The sequence below is a fragment of the Lactuca sativa genome, chromosome 2 (genome assembly GCF_002870075.4).
Source record: "Lactuca sativa cultivar Salinas chromosome 2, Lsat_Salinas_v11, whole genome shotgun sequence".
Taxonomy (NCBI): domain Eukaryota; kingdom Viridiplantae; phylum Streptophyta; class Magnoliopsida; order Asterales; family Asteraceae; genus Lactuca; species Lactuca sativa.
Window position 1 is genome coordinate 114,515,897 of NC_056624.2, and position 17,095 is coordinate 114,532,991.

Here is a 17,095-nt window from a genome sequence, read left to right on the forward strand (position 1 = left end):
CCTTTTTCTATACGCAGTGTAAATTTTTCGATGTTTTTCGATTTTTTTTCTTTTCTCTACTTACCGGCAACACTTACTACTGACCGGCAACACCTACTACCAAATCCTCCGTCCCTGATTGATGAGGTGTGTGGGGCTGTTGATGCTTATGCCCATCATAGCCTCGACTGATTGGTTGCATATGTCTTTTGGTTTAGCTTAGGTTTTGTATTTCGAACGTCGTAACTTCTTCATACGATATTTGATTTTAACGATCTTTATATCTACGTGTTCGTTTTTTAAGTCTGCTATAACTTTCGTTAAGATTACTCTTGTTAAAAAATAATATGTTTTTACTTACGATTTTATAAAAAAAAAACATTCATATATGCATTCATAAAAAATGTGTGGATATAAAGATCGTAATAAAAATATATTACTTTTTAACGGGAGTAATATAAACGAAAGTTGTAGTAGATTAAAATACAAACGCATAGATATAAAGATCGTTAAAATCCGAGATAGTATAAAAAAGTTATGACGTTAACAACACATGACCTAAGCAACCAAATAGTCGAGATCGCGATAGACATAAACATCAAAAGCCTAAAACACCTCGTTAATGATTGTTTCATGTAAGATGTGGTGAGAAAAACTTAAAGAAAACATTCATAAGTATTGAATGAGTACAAAAACAAAAATAAATTATTTTGCAACAAAAAAATTAAGAACTAAATGTGTACAAAAATATTAAGGACTAAATGTGTATAAAATGAGAAATATATTACCCTATTAAAACATTTTACTGGTTAACCTGTAATAACCGGTCATAAAGACTGAATGTGTACAGTTTAACAAATTGAATGGGTAAATATGAACAAAAAATAAACTCAGTGACCAAATGTGTACAAATCAAAGAATATATTTTCATTTTAAGTCGTTATCCCGGTTATTTTTGGCTAAGATGTATTTTTTAGGGAGAATTTCATATATGTCCTTCTTAAACCTCAAAATATCATATTTGCTCAGCTTAATTTCTCAATATCATATTTACCCTTCATAAACCTTCAAAATATCATATTTGCCAAAATCCTTTTTTATACTGTTTTTTAATATTTTATAATCATTTTTATACCTTAGAATTATTATAATAATTAAAAATTTTAACCATATTATCCTTACGTCTACTTCTAAATTGTTGGGATGTCGCCTCCTTGACAAACAAAAAGATTCATCTTCAACCCTCTCAATGGAATGTATATTTTGATTGTTTAGTTTTTGTTGTTGATGATTATTATCATGTTGTAGATGGAAGATATTTTAGATATTATCATTGACATTTTGATGTTTAACAAGGACATATACGATATTTTGATATTTAAGAATGACATATATGATATTTTAATGTTTAAAAATGATATATATGATATTTAGAAATTTTATAAAGGATAAATATGATATTTAGAAATTAAATTGGGTAAATATGATATTTTGATATTTAAGAAGGATTTCTCTTTATTTTTTAACTATTATTTGATAAGTGCAAGATTAGTAAATAGTAATCTCCCTGAAATAGAAAATCGTGGAGAAAAACAAAATTATAGGTCCTACACTCCCACATGATAGGGGTCAACAATTTCGTACATAAGTCAAAGGGAAGTTTGTTGCTTCTCTTGGAAGCTACCATCAATTCCTCAACGTTGAACGAATCAAGCAATGACGATGATCTTCAATCCCTAATATTTTCCCTAATTTCTTAAAAAAGATGATGAGGTGGGTTCACACTGATTTACTACTTTTGATCCTCAATTCTCATCATCATCGATTACTGCAGCTATAGATGGAATCGAAGAAGAAACCGCTAGAAGAAACAAACAATAACAAGGAGGAGAAATCGAAAATCATTCCATGGGAAGATTTCCAACAAGAGCTTGCTCGTCTTTCCAGTCTTTCCTCCGCCCTTGACGAAGCTAATCAGAAGAAATCCATAATCCGAGAGAAGCTCAACTCCTTTTTACAGGTAGGAATTAGGAATTTAGGATCAAGGTTTTAATTTTACGGTAAAAAAGGCGAAGTGAAATCAGGTTAATCAGAATCGTGAAATTGATTCAATGTTGCGCAGTTAGAAGCAGAATCGATAAAATGGTCAAATGAGCTTGACGAGATGCGGGAGAAATTAGAAGCTCGAAAACTGTTAATGGGAAACATGTCAATGCGATCAAAAGCTGTACGAGAGAAAACGAAGAAACAGGAAGAACAACTTAACTCTGAGATTCGATCTCTTCTAATGGTTGGTTCTGCTCTCTCTGTAGCTACTAGTCGATTGCAGGTAATCAATTAAGTATTAACCCCATGTTTTCATCATTCAAATTCTTTCTTTTGTTCTTCTTGGTTTAAAAACAATAAAGAAATATGAATTTGGTGTTGGATTCAGGAAGCAAATAAGTCATTGCGAGGAGAAAAAGGTTATGCTCATCACCTTCAGAATTTGCAGAAATTGTTGAGAATGCAGCAACAATTTATGGTGTCACAGATTTCATTGCTCTATCCTGTGAAAGTTGTGATTGGGCATACACGTGAGAGCTACAACTTGATTTTTATTTATTCTCATTCTCATTATCAATTTATCATGTATATACCCTTTTTAAAATCCGTTTCAGTCTAATGTATGTCAAACACAGTATAACCTGTTATGTGTTCTGTCACATGCCAAATACAGTACAACTTATTTTCTGTTTTTCTGTTTCGGACGGTACAACATGTTTTTGTTTTGGCCGTTATTAAGTTCATAATTTTTCCTTTAACATCACTCTCAGTCCAATAAATGTCAAACGCAGTCCAATGAATGTCAAACGCAGTATAACTTTTTATGTGTCATGTCACTTACCACTATCGGTCACTATCAGCATCTTTGATATCAGTATGTCCAATGCATGTCAAACACAGTACAACATGTGCTTTCTGTTTCTGTCACTATATAAGGGTCATAATTTTTTTTCTTATTAATTTTATATTTTTGTTAATTTGATAGGGAAACATGATGTACAAAAATCCCTAGATGCAACATCAATGACTATTTTAGGGCATTTGAGTGTGCACCCTTTTACGAAGATGAATTTTTTAACCGACAAAAAGGAGGCCTTGAGTTCGGCAACTGCGCTCGGTTATATTGCTCATGTCCGTGTTCTTTCTTTCCTAAAATAATTGCAACATTTGACTCAAATTTTCCACACATGATTTAATAAAATGTTTTTTTGGTATAATCATATGAAATAAGTGGTTTTCTTGTAGGCTGTTTCATTACTTGCGTTATATATAAAAGTTCCTTTGAGGTATCCAATACGATTGGGAGCTTCTAGAACATATATATGTGATTATACTCCTCCTTTAGTTGAATCTATACCTGAATTCACATCAACAAAGCCGATTGAATTTCCTCTGTTTTTGGAAGGGAAAGAAACGACAAGATCAGCTTATGCAGTATTCCTACTTAACAAGGTTTTACTTTGTTTTTTCTTTAATATTTATATTTAAATTATGGGGCTAAAATTAACCTGATGATGACATGTGAATCTGTGTAGGATTTAGAGCAGTTGTTAAACTTCATTGGGGTTGAAAGTTTAGGGCCACGTCATGTGTTGGCAAATTTCAGAGAGCTGCTAAATAACATTCTTTCCCACGAATATATTAATTCATAAAGAAATGGTTTCTTTGTGTTTTTACATTTTTTACTAAATTGTTTTTATTCATTGAGGTGTAAATGTGTAATTCGTGTATTTGAGTAATGAGTGGAGAGAAAAAGAACAAATGGGTTCTCTCATTTGTTCCTTGATAAGTTGATATTACATTTATAGTGAGATTGTGATTAATGAGCATTTTGTATAAATATATATAATATATATTTAAGATCAGCATTGAGCATTCTACTTGGTTGGTTCTTTTTCATCTTTATGGATTTTTTTGGCCCAAAAATATTCAAATTTTAGTCACTTTTTTGAACAATCTCGTACATATTCAATTAGTAACTAGGGAAATTGTCAGAAAAGTCTTAATATTTTTGGAAAAGTTATATTTGAGTACCAATTTTTTATTTGAGCATTAGGTCTCGATTATTTGATTTTACATGATAATATGTCATTTCCTATTAAAATAAAAAAAATGATTTTTTTTGTAAATTCGAGCCAAATTGAAATAGTCGGGACTTTTATGTTTAAAAAAAATGGAACTGAAGTATAACTTTTCCGAAAGTATTTGGACTTTTCTAACAATTTCTCTAGTAATTACTACAAATTCAAAAAAAAACTTTGGAACAAAATATTATTATTATTATTTATACAGTTTATAGTTACAAACTACAAGTATAACTTGGAAAGTGAAAATATATATAAAATGTTCAATATTTTATTAGGAAAATGACAACTACGCCCTATGAAGTTTCTAGGGTTTACTCTTTTGGTCATTTAACTTTTTAAGTGGCTTTTTAAGGGAACAAATTTAGTTTTGTCGGTTCCAACATGTCCTTTTTGAGAAAACGAAGGGGTAAACCGGTTACCCCCTTATGCCACTTCACTTATTTTTATATTTTAATAAATTAAAAAAACTAAAAGGTCCAATGACATCTCTCTCTCTCTCTCTCTCTCTCTCTCTCTCTCTCTCTCTCTCTCTCTCCACCATTGCCATCACCTTCTTCCTCACTGGAAACCACCATCGTCCGCCATAAAACCACCACAGCCCCACTCCCAACAACCCTGATATGTGCACCTTCTTTTCTATTCGATCAAAGCTGGATTAGGAAGGCGGAAGCAGTGGAGCTGTTGTGCTACAACCACTCGTCGCCGCTGTGGTGGGTGGTACCCATTATCATCGGTGATATTCAACACTCATTACTTCTGCTGTTCTTGGCTCTAACAGGTGACGACCAGAAGAGAGTACTGCCAATGAGGAACTACATATATGTTTAGGACCGAACCCATCACCGGGACTATACGGTCGGAACTGTTCATGTCACCGGCCATCATGGTAGGTGCTGACTGTTCTTGGAGATTTTTGAATGAGTTCTGAACAAAAAAGAAAAAGGGTTACCTAAGATTGATGGAGGAGTAAGGAAAAATGATTGGAAGCTGCTTGATGGTCGAAAAGAGATGAAGACATGAGGGAAAATGGTGATTCTCATCGGTTTTTCTTCTCCGGTGAACAATGACGGTGATCCTGTTTGCGGTCGGAGGCTTGCTTCAACTGGCCATGGCGATGGTTTGGTGGTGATTGGATCAGTCTGCCATCAAAATAGAAGAAAGACGAGAGGATGGGTTGAAGAAGGCAACAACTTTGGTTGTTGCTGGGTTTTTTCTGGTGTGTGTGTGTGTGTGTGTGTGTGTGTGTGTGTGTGTGTGTGTGTGTGTGTGTGTGTGTGTGTGTGTGAGAGAGAGAGAGAGAGAGGTGGGCCCCAAGTTTTGTCTGTGTCCTCTAAACAGGCTAAAACAAGTAAAGGGGACTAAAAGAATAGGTTGTCCACAAGTTGGTTCCCTCATAAAACCACGAAAAAACTTAAGTGACTAAAAGGGTCAGTCCTAGAAACTTCATAGGGCGTATGTGTCATTTTCCCATATTTTATTTGTTTCAGTTTTAAAGCATTATTGTGAGAATCAAAGAGAAAGAAATTTAATAAAAAAATTGAAAATCATGTAGAAAAAATTAATATATATTCACAATATTAACTTTACGCATTAAAAAAAGGTCGTTAAAATTTAGAAATCAAGTTCAAACGTCTATCACCATTTGATCTCATTCTCATACCCTCTTTTCATATTAACATAGTAGTATAGTATTTAATAAACTGAACTTAGGTTTTTGAACGAAAATATACTTTTGGGTAAATTTGACAATTTTTCCCTGGCAAATTGTATATTTAGTTTTTCTTTTTAAAAGTTAATTCTAACTTTCTATAATGTTTTTTTCTCATCCTGACCAACATAAAATGACAATTTTACCTTTTCTATTTCTTTTTTGATATATTTTTGATCTTTTGTTATTAACAATTTAAAAGAAAACCAAAAAAATTGGGGGCACCACCCCAAAGGCACAAACATTTATCATTTCCCTTAATCTCACCCACACCCTTCAATTCTTAAGCAATTCATTTTCTATTTGAGAGATGGGCCGTCGGAGCTAGAGAGAGAAGGATCGTTGTAACCACCACAACCGTTTTTGCTGGAAGATATCTCTCACCAGTGTCAACATGGATCAATATTCCAACAACTCGTTCTTCTCAAAATTACACCACCATTATCTTTTACCCTACTGTCTCTAATTTGCAGGTCAAACATCTTCTACATTCAACTATCACCGCCTACGCCATAGATCTTCTCCGTTCGATTAGTGTCCGCATCACCACGCCATCTAGGGTTTACAAATCTACACTTTATATACATCTCTCTCTCTCTCTCTGTGTGTGTGTGTGTGTGCGCGCGTGTTAATCTACACTCCATAAACAATTCATTTCTCTTTTCCATCTCTTTCCCTCCCGGAGGTGGTGGTGGTTGCAAGAGGTGAAAGGGGATGTTGATGGTGACAAGTGGTGTTTGTTGGAGCTAAAAAAGAGGATAATGGAGAGAAAGAGAGATGAAAATGATATAAGAGGTGACTGGAGGTGGCCAGTGGTTGAAGGTAGGTGGTGGCCGAAACTCTTCATCATCTCCGATGTTTGTTGGTTGGTGGTGGTGGTGGTGGTGCCGGAAAAACATATCTGGTGAAGTAGAGAGAACGAAATTTGACATTTGGATGAAGAACCAATCGTGTAATTTACTCTATTTTTTATTTTTTTTACAAAATACTATTTTTAACCGGTTTAAGGACCAAACAAGTGTTACTTGTGGATTGATTTTGGAATCATCATATAATCTCTAATATAAATGATCTGCTATTTGGGAAGAAAAAAAAAAAGGGGGGGGGGGGGGGGGATGTTTACAGTCTCATTATAAAGAGTTGAGTACAAAAAGTGTAATAAAAAGTAAAAACAAAGTATATAATAAGGTAAGGATTCTTAGAACACTATCAGGTATCTCCTGCCTCTATCATATTATCATGCCCTCAAGCTGGTAATTGAAGTTTTACATTGTTCTTCCAGCTGTGTTCATACAAAAATAAATAAACATTTCAATATTTACATTTTCATCCAAATTTAATAAAAAAAACTAATTAAAACGCATATTACCTTTCAAAATAGTAGTAGAAGAAATCAGCATACAGCAATGTCTGAACTAGTCCTGCTATCCAAGCTGCAAGATATGTAACAAATTTTTTTTACCACAATTCATATGTTTTTAATAAACATAAAAGGATTAAAAATATATATATATATATATTTTTTCTTTGTAATTTTTTCATTAAGAATATAGGAAAAAAAAAACATACTGATCCAATGGACATAATGAGTCTCAGTAAAGTAACGATAGATCCAATTGAAAATGTACAATCCACGATATGCTCTACACAACAAAATTTAAAAACATTAAATTATTATTTAATATTTTTTTCATCACATTATATTATGAATATGAATAAAAGTGTAAAGGAGAAATAATGCATTACCCTAGAAGAAATACATATTGACCAGTCAAATTATCGATATTTCTTGTTCTTTGAAGCAAAACCAGTTGAGGAAGTATTGCAACAGCTTCCAAGTATAAAGAAAATGTCCACATTATCTACTCAAAAAAAGTCACAATTAAACAGATATAATTTAAACCAACATATATTGCTCATAAAGAAACACATACCTCTTTGAAAGTGAACTTTTCATGAATAAGTAGGGCTAAAAGCAAACAAGGAAGCACAAGAAAATAATGGCGAAAGGTGTCTTGATCTTTATCATAGGATCTTCTGACAATTTTGTGGCGCCTTATATACCAGACTATAGAGAAAGAGCTTCCAAGAAATATTAATTTCATGGTTGTGTTGTATAATGAGATGAAGTCTGTGAATATATCCAAGTAACGAGTAGCAAACACCAGTGCATAGAGCTCTTGAGTCTTCAGAGAAACCCCTGCATGAAACATTGGTGTTATTGATAGTATGAACAATTTGTGATTATATAACTTAGAAGAAGTGTAAATCGGAAAGTGAAAAAGACGAAAGATGTCATGTTGATCAGGAAGAAGGAAGGACTAATCACTTGTGGAATCCATGGCTATGGCTAACAGTTATGCAGAATACTATTTCGAATTCCAAAACATCTAGCAAATCAATTACAATTTGCACGATATCATAAACCCTAAATGCCACCAGCAAAATTGTCGAGAAATCCACTTGATGTTTGTAGAAATCAAAATTACACGAACAGATAAGATAAAACAAGTTGAGAGTCCATTAACGAGCAATCGAGAAACAACTATTTCTCCAAACAGACTAACGACATCATCAAATCGGCTCCAAATTAACCCAAAACAGCATTTTGAGTTAACGAGAAAGTCATGGAGCTAAGAATTCCCAAATTTCATATCCTACAAACAGTATAAATCTGCAAAAGCGGAAGAGAAATAAAGTCAAAATGGGGGCAAACCAGCGCAGGATTTGATGGTGTGTATCTTTAGCAGCAAGACGAGGACGCTGGCGAGATGAGTCATGTCTCCTGCAAGTCTGAATATATTCATCGTTGCTGTTGTCTATGGATCGATGAACACTCGAGTAAATGAAGGAAGAAGAATGTAATTGATGAGAAACTGGAACGGATCTGCTTGGAAAAGATGTTTATAGAACAGATCTCCCCGGCTGATCCAAGCAGACAAAAATCAGGTTCTTCTTCGCTGCCTGTTTCTCTTTCTTCAAGGGCGAAAGTAAAACCCCCTGGAAACGTAGTTAGAGAACGACAAAAACGGGTCGGGTTTCTTTTCATGGTTCAGATTTGAAGATGGGCTTCTCTATGATAATATCATATTTTTCTTTTTTTCTCATTTAAACATAAGTAAAGGTTTACATTTATTTATAAAGCCCTTATACAAAATTTAGAGGAAATAATGACTTGGGATAACTATTTGTAACGGCAATCAACTTTGTTTTTATGTATATATTTAATTATTTATGTTTATTTTTATATATGTTTTGTCATTGATTTTGTTTATGATGTTCAAAAAATTATTTTATGACCGAGTATTGAATATCTAATCAGTCAAAATGAAATTTATAGTAAATAAAATGAATTCTCCAAAGAAAACTATGAATTTTTCAATCAAGATGAATATACACACCAAAAAATATAGGCTCAAACACAAATATACACACCCATAAATCCTTTTTTTTTTTGAGTGTTTGTTTTATAAAAAGATTTCTTGTACATATTTGGACACGTAAGAATCAATTTGCTAGTTGAAGAACATACAATCTCAAACCTAAAAATCTAAAATTCCATAAATGAAATCTCTTGAGCTTCAAGTTCTTATAAAATTTTGTTTTTTCTGAAATTCCAAAAGCGAAATCCCTTAAGTGATTGTTCATTAGCTTCAAGTTAATGTAAAATTGTTTTCTTGTGAAATCCCAAAAAAAAAAAAAACAAAGCCATAAAATCTAGGGTTTGTTTATCAGAAATGAAATCCATAAACATAATTTTTTATTTGTGAGTTATGAAGTTCTTAGAAAATGAACATAATTTTTAGATCTTGAGTTTTCGTATGTGAGTTCATCCCCAGAACTAGATGAATAGCCATATCAGATTCTAAATTTTGAGTGTGTGTATGTTTTTTAGATTCCATATATCAAGTGTGTGTACGTATTTATGTCCATGTGTTTAAACCCATGTATTTGTGTGTTCAAGAACCGATTTCACACAATTTGTGTGTACGTTGGAGATTCATCGAAGAAGATAACCAGAGATGCCATAAGAAGTGAAAAAGTTGTTTTACCTAAAATATCCAATCATAATGATATATTTTGAACATCATAAATAAATTAAATGGTAAGACATGTACAAAAAAACTTAAGTGACTAAATGTGTACACGAAACAAAGTTCATTGCCCTTACAAGTCATCAACCCCAACCATTTCTTTTAAACCCAAGTATCAACTTTTTTAAAATCATAGATTCAAATCATAAATTATATCAGAATAATACAAATAGCGGAAGTCTAAATCTTAGAATCCTTAGCGATGTGCTTGCAGTACAGTTAAGCTTTCCCCATCTCTCTCTCTCTCTCTCTCTCTCACACACACACAAAGCCACTGGGAAATATTGAATCAACAACTATAAGCATAAATCTTAGTGATTTCCTTAATATACCACACACTACAATACACATATAATGCATACAAAAAAAGTCTTTCGGATCTCGTGTCGATCTGCATAAAAACAAGTATTTCGGCTCTCATGTTGATCCACATACAAACAAGTATCTCGTCTTTCATGTTGATCCACTTAACGACACAATGGATCTAGCGTCAGTCTAGTCATCAATGGTGGATATCTAGGCTCATAACTCTTGTGTTGTTCTACCATCAATCGTCGATATTATAGGTTCATAGTTGTAGCGTTGTTCCACCATTAACCCCTTAACATAACATATCAACATATCATACAATCAAACAATTAGGCGATCATCAGGAAAAAAATAACATACTAGCCTATTTGTCTAATTAGTTGCGCCTGATCCCACATCGACTGGGAAGGAGAACTAAGCATTCCTTCTAAGGGGTGTGGATACCTTCCTTAACATAACGTGCTTTAAAGCCCTGAGGGCAGCGGATCCCATAAAAACTCTACAGTTAAGTGTGCCCGGGAGAGAGCAATCCAGGGATGGGTGACCCTCTGGGAAGTTTTTGTGTTGGGAGCCCAAAGTAGACAATATTGTGATACGTGCCAGAGGGGGATGTTACAAATGGTATCAGAGCTGGGGCACGGGTCGATATGTTTGACAGGGACATCGAACCCTATAATGGGGGGTGAAGGTGGGTTACACCTGATCCCACATCGGCTTGGAATGAGAACAAAGCATTCTTTATAAGGGGTGTCGATACCTTCCCTAACACAACGCGTTTTAAAGCCATGAGAGCAGCAGATCCCATAAGAACTCTACAATTAAACGTGCCTGGGCGATAGCAATCCAGGGGTGGGTGACCCCTTTTGGAAGTTTTCGTGCTGGGAGCCCAAAGCGGACAATATTGTGATATGTGCTAGAGGGGATGTTACATTAATCCTAATCAAACACCCTTCTAATTTTCGAAATTAGGGTTTAGGGTTATCAGATTTTAATTAGTTAAATTTTAAGGCATTTAAAATAATAAACAATGAAACTAGAGAACCCTAAGGTAACCCTATAATTTTCGAAAACAAGGCATGAGGGCTAGGGTTTCAAGAAACCCTATCAATTTTTTTAAAATTTGTAAGAGGTTGGGGTTTATTTTCGATAAACCCTAATCTTGATCAATTCACCTCATGCATATTCAATAGAAAACAATGGCTCTGATATCATAAGAACTCTACAGTTAAGTATGCTAGGGCGAGAGCAATCCAGGGATGGTTGACCCGTTGGGAAGTTTTCGTGCTGGGAGCCCAAAGCAGACAATATTGTGAAACGTGCTAGAGGGGGATGTTACATTAATCCTTATCAAACATCCTTCTAATTTTCGAAATTAGGGTTTAGGGTTATCAGGTTTTAATTAGTTAAATATTAAGGCATTTAAAATAATAAATAATGAAACTAGAAAACCCTAAGGTAACCCTATAATTTTCGAAAACAAGGCATGGGGGATAGGGTTTCAAGAAACCCTATCAATTTTTCGAAATTTATAAGAGGCTGGTATTTATTTTCGATAAACCCTAACCTTGATCAATTCACCTCGTGCATATCCAATAGAAAACAATGGCTCTGATACCACGGATGGGTTTTATAGGTCATAAATAAAACATGTACATGAAAAAATCTCTTAACACTTGAGTGCACATGCAACCTATAAAGATCTATGTTTTCTCTAATTAATAGCAACGTACTACGAATATTAAGAAACCTAATGAAACCCTAATAATTTCGAAAACCATACAAATTTTAGGGTTTACATACCTTAGAAATGTTATTTTAAACAACTCCTTGAATCCCTTCCTTTGTGTCTTTAGAAAGCAAACATAAAAAATATGATGCATGTATTGGCTCACACCCAAACTCCTAGAAACGCTAGAATGAAGAAGAGAGAGAGGAGACGGATAAGCCTATAAGAAAAGGTATGAATGAAATTTGTTGTTCTTATGGTCCTATTTCTAATTTAGGTAACTTGCAATTAAAGTCAAATTTGAATTAATTAAATAATAGATTTAATCCCTATTCAAATCCTTTCATTATCTGCATCCATGAGGCTTCCAGAAACCCTAGAAGAACCTCAAAACCGTCCACCTTTGGATGGTTCTAAAATTTTCTTATTTTGTTCAACTATTGAAAAACTACAAGTCACCTCTTGACCTTTAATTAATTCCAATTAGTCACAAATTAACTTCAAATAAAAAAAAACTTATCAATTAATAAGTCAATTATTTAACTATTGATCTCATGTTAATTTATTAATCACATAAAAAATTAACAAATCAATTATCTATTTCCAATTAATATATCACATAATATATTAACAAATTATTTATCTTTCTCCTAATATCATTTCTAGCTATTTCTGGTTATGAGGAAAAGCTAAAAAGGACTTTGCTTCTATTTGCAAGTTTAAACTAATTTAGTTATGAGCTTAGACACATTAATTCAAAAGTATCGTTGGTACCGCCAACCCAAAACCCTAACCAGTTGTCGACACCCTCTACCCAAATAAGTTTACTGGTCCTTTTGTTTATATATATATATATATATATATATATATATATATATATATATATATATGTGTGTGTGTGTGTGTGTGTGTGTAAGGAAACCTTAGCAATATTTATTTATCTTGTTTTATTAGTTGAGGTGGTATCAAAGCTTTATCCGAAACCTTTTATCACTTATTGATATGATTTGCTTGTTAGTTTTTGTCTTTTGTTGAGTGTGATTTGCTTAATCTTGTTAGTTTGTTCATTATTGTTGCCTATATAATTTGTTTGTTTGTTGTTGGATTCATTTTTTTTATATTATGTTAGTATTAGATTGTTTGTTTGCCTGTTATTGGAAAATGCCTCTTAGACATGATTCCATTAGTCTATTAGTACTTAAATTAATGGCCAAAGTTATGTCTAATGGAGTTACGTGATGAAGAGTTTGTGTGGTAAAAATGTGTAGGGTATTGTTACCGGTGGGAAATGTAGACCAACAAATGAGTAGGGTGCAAATTATATAGCTTTATTGGATTCATGGAAAATTGGTAATTCCAAGATTATCACTTGGATAAATAATAGTTATTCAGTCATTTGGGACTCACTTGGCAAAGTATGACACAACAAATGAAGTTTAGGATCACTTGAATAGATTGTATGCTAAATCAAATTTTGCAAAAGAGTATCATTTAGAAACTAGCATTTGATCTCTTCAATATATTTATTTCAGAGGGAAAACCTAAACCATAATTTATTATATTTGGCTAATATGCTAATTAACGTCGTTGATTGTGGGCCACGACCCTCCGACACAAGAGATACGAATTATTTGTTCGGTGAACTCAGTTTGGGGTAAGAAATAATTTGTTTGAAGGATTGAATATTGTTGTAAGATTATGTTTACACAAACCTTCCAGTTTTAAATAAATTTGACATCTTTGTAGTGAACGGCGGAATTTCGTATTTGCATTATATACCATGCATATTATTTATAAAATATTTATGCCACTAATAAACAAAAGGCGCATTGGCCTATTGTAAGGCATTTCATTAGCTTCAATGAGATGATAAATTTGAATCTAACTACTTAAAATTTTTGTACATGTTGTATTAGTGTTTATATAAGTATGATGCATTTAAAAAAAATTGTCCACCTTAGGGGTGAGTATTTGGACCAGTTCTGGGATCGAACCAGTTTGTCAAAAATTAGTGGACCAGAAACCGGATCTATTGAAGCTTTTCGGGTTCAAGTCTAGGTCCAAGTTTTCTGGTTCTTGTACTCGTTGGACCTCTACAACTTTAGGTGCATATGCTACAACTAGTTGAAGTCCTACCGAAGGTAGTTTATCCATTACTTTAAAATGAATACCTATTTGACCGGACCTGGACCTGGACCGTAGATACCTGATTTTGTACCCTAATTGATTTTGCATGATTCAAAGAACTGAGAACCAGACCTGCTCTAAACAACTGGTTCGGGTCCATGTTTGGTTTCTGTTGGATTAGGTGTCTAAGCCCATAACTATTTTTGGTATGTACTTGATTTGATTATGAGCATGGTCCTTTTGGGTTGCCTTCACTCATGCAACTTGATAGGATGACAAGAGGTGAAAAAGTAGAATTTATTATATGAATAATAAATTGGTACTCAAAATGGTTTTGTTAATATATTGCAAGATTAATATATTATTTGGAAATCATATTATTTAATTAGTATTGATCATAAATTAATTTGGAATTAATTTGGTGATCAAAAGAGACTGATTAAATTCAGGGGACTGATATTGCATTTATCTGATAGTTGCTAGTTGCGCTATGGAAGCCCATAAAGATTTCATCCATGGGGGACTTCTAAAAGGGCTCCATGGATTGCTTAAGGCCTAAGCAAATAAATTAGGGGTTCCACCTTAAAACCCTAATTGCCTCAACTATAAATAAAACCCTTAGCATGTGGAATTCGGCTCTATGTCTTCTTTGAGTTGCCCCTAGCCGATTTCACCTCTCTCCTAAGTCATCTCCTTGCATTGAGTGTTTGTGACTCCATTAGAGGTGCAACACTTGGGGCACTAGGCTTTCAGAAGTCAAGATCAAGAAGGATTAAACTTATTATTGCTACAAAACAAGAGAGGTAAAGTTTTTAACCCTAATAATATGTCAATTTTGAAATATGTATGATAGTCATAGGTGTTGGATTAGGTGTCTAAGCCCATAACTATAATTTGTATGTACTTGACCCGAGAGTAGCATGGTCCATTTCGGGTTGCCTTCACCAGGACATTTTGATAGGATGGATATATGAGAAAGAGGTTATTTGTGGTTTATTAATATATTATAAGTATAATATATTAATTGACAAATCATATTATTTAATTAGTATTGATCAAGAATTAATTTGGAATTAATTTAGTGATCAAAAGAGACTAATTAAATTAACGGGGATTAATTAAGTCAATTAGTAATATTTATAGTTTGGGCCAATGATCCATGTTGATTAGGTATGGACTAAATATGTGTGAGAGTCCATGAAGAGTTAGTCCAAAAGGCCCATCATATGATTATTGGATTGCTTAAAGGCTTAAGTAAATAGGCTAGGATTTACAATATAAACCTTAGGAATTCCAAACTATAAAATGAACCCTTAGCTTGCTAAAATCGTCCCTATGACTCCAAGGTTATTGCCTAGCCGATTTTTGAGCTCCTAAATCTCTCTTGTATTCATCCAATTGTTCATGGTGCTTGTGACTTGTTTGAGGCACATCACTTGGGGTTCTAAGCTCTTAAAAGGCCAAGTTCTACAAGCTACAACAAAGAGGTAATCTTCTAACTAGTTTTATGTTGTTTATGTCAAATTGCATGCTAGTTAGGTTTCAAGCTTTGGAAATGAATATTGCATGTATAATTAAAGAAAACTTAGATCCAAAGCTTTAGGGTTGTATGTGCACCATAGGAGTGTTATAGTACTCAAAACCCAACAGTGGTATCAGAGCCATGAGTAGTTTTCTATTATATTGATGCAAATGTTTGATTTTCAAAGTTGAAAAAAAAAGATTTTGTTGTCTGGCTCATGAGCTCGATGAGTCCTAAGAGGGACTCGACGAGTTGGATGAATTTGGCCATGAACTCGACGAGTCCATTGCTTGGCTCGACGAGTTGGATCATCAGATGGCAGAATTTTCGAGTTTTTGGCCTGTTTTGGATTATGATCATTACCACAAGCTGTTTTGGTTCATAAAATTCGATTTTAATGATATGTTAATGTGTATCCCCATCAAATAACATGATGATTGTTAAATTTTTATATAATTACTTGATTTTGTGAAAAACTAATTATTTGTATAAATTTGGATCATTTTGCTATATGAGTTGAATTAGGTCAAATTAGTTAAAAATAAAATTATTTGATTATTTTATTAGTTTAAAAGTTTGATCTTAAGAGTTTATGAAACCTCCATAAGTTATGGATATGAAAAGTCTCATTCATAAAACAAATTAACTCCTTAAGTTATGAATTCCAAGAGTCTTGAAAGGTTACAAAATTTGATCTAAATGGCTTTCATAACTTGCCCTCAAGTTATGAAACTTGGAAAGTCTCTTTTATGGAAATAGTAGAGTTACAAAACTAGCAATCAAGTTTTGGAATTCTAAAAGTTCTAAAGAGTTACAAAACTTGCCCTCTAGTTTTGGAATTTAAAAATTGATTAAAAAGGTTTTAATTGTGAAATATTAAATACTAAACCTGTTGGTTTCATAACTTAAGTTGAGAATTAAAAGTTTTAATTATGGTTTTGTTGATAATTAGTTAAAAGATTAATTAAAAGGGTATTAATAAATCCATAATTATATGGTTCGAGTTTAATTAAATTAAAAGTCTAGTTTAATTAATTAATTAAACCACCTAGTATTTTAAATGTTTAAAATACACCCTTATACTATATAAAATTAAAAGTCTAATATATTATATATTTATAAGTTAAAAGTCAGTCTTACCGTTAGTAGGCCTCATTCACGAAGCTGGTCTATAAGTGGTGTTTAAGTAAGCAGCCTATAATATGACCGTCATTGGGTATACACTCTTACCCATCGCACCCTTGACCAGTGGAGGGTCGTTAGCTGAACGGGTTTGACAGGACAATTAAATCCTCATTAAAAGTATAATGAAATATAAAGTAACTAAACTTTTATAAATTCCCAATCTTAGTTACTTTAGGAAAAATGTGAATTTGGGGCTATTCCATGAAATTGCACTTTGCACCTTGCTAAGTCATTAGTGGAGTGTGTGTGGTTAACCGACACATTAATTTGGGACTAATAGGGGTGACAAAGGGTAGCTTGATGTTAATTATG

General features: G+C 33.2%; 2 protein-coding genes across 4 annotated transcripts; one reads left to right on the plus strand and one right to left on the minus strand.

The window, feature by feature from the left end:
• The first annotated feature begins 1,595 nt into the window (after nucleotides 1–1,595).
• LOC111893882 (vacuolar protein sorting 38) lies at nucleotides 1,596–3,905 on the plus strand. 3 transcript variants are annotated; one of them, XM_023889970.2, is made up of 7 exons: nucleotides 1,596–1,752; nucleotides 1,814–1,999; nucleotides 2,102–2,308; nucleotides 2,414–2,555; nucleotides 3,011–3,156; nucleotides 3,271–3,477; nucleotides 3,561–3,905. In XM_023889970.2, exons 2-7 carry the CDS (start codon nucleotides 1,820–1,822, stop codon nucleotides 3,675–3,677), a joined length of 999 nt encoding a protein of 332 aa, XP_023745738.1. In that variant the 5' UTR covers nucleotides 1,596–1,752; nucleotides 1,814–1,819; the 3' UTR covers nucleotides 3,678–3,905. The 3 variants fall into 3 exon arrangements, with proteins under 3 accessions (XP_023745738.1, XP_023745739.1, XP_052624354.1); XM_023889971.3 differs by having other exon boundaries at nucleotides 1,611–1,999; nucleotides 2,414–2,595; nucleotides 3,009–3,156; XM_052768394.1 differs by having other exon boundaries at nucleotides 1,613–1,999.
• A 3,021-nt stretch (nucleotides 3,906–6,926) lies between these two features.
• On the minus strand, nucleotides 6,927–8,819 carry LOC111893872 (ER lumen protein-retaining receptor). The gene is made up of 6 exons (XM_023889959.3): nucleotides 8,537–8,819; nucleotides 7,755–8,020; nucleotides 7,567–7,682; nucleotides 7,390–7,463; nucleotides 7,190–7,253; nucleotides 6,927–7,102 (listed from the first exon to the last, which is right to left on the minus strand). Exons 1-6 carry the CDS (start codon nucleotides 8,625–8,627, stop codon nucleotides 7,066–7,068), a joined length of 648 nt encoding a protein of 215 aa, XP_023745727.1. The 5' UTR covers nucleotides 8,628–8,819; the 3' UTR covers nucleotides 6,927–7,065.
• Nucleotides 8,820–17,095: the final 8,276 nt, after the last annotated feature.

Bases quoted from the DNA above. Each gene is read 5' to 3' on its own strand.
- LOC111893882 (XM_023889971.3), top strand. From the start codon at position 1,820: ATGGAATCGAAGAAGAAACCGCTAGAAGAAACAAACAATAACAAGGAG. The intron at 2,309-2,413 runs GTAATCAATTAA...TGTTGGATTCAG, and splicing joins TAGCTACTAGTCGATTGCAG to GAAGCAAATAAGTCATTGCG. The intron at 3,157-3,270 runs GTCCGTGTTCTT...GTTTTCTTGTAG, and splicing joins CGCTCGGTTATATTGCTCAT to GCTGTTTCATTACTTGCGTT.
- LOC111893872 (XM_023889959.3), bottom strand. From the start codon at position 8,627: ATGAATATATTCAGACTTGCAGGAGACATGACTCATCTCGCCAGCGTC. The intron at 7,683-7,754 runs GTATGTGTTTCT...TTTTTTGAGTAG, and splicing joins AAAAGTTCACTTTCAAAGAG to ATAATGTGGACATTTTCTTT. The intron at 7,254-7,389 runs GTATGTTTTTTT...CATATCTTGCAG, and splicing joins TCATTATGTCCATTGGATCA to CTTGGATAGCAGGACTAGTT.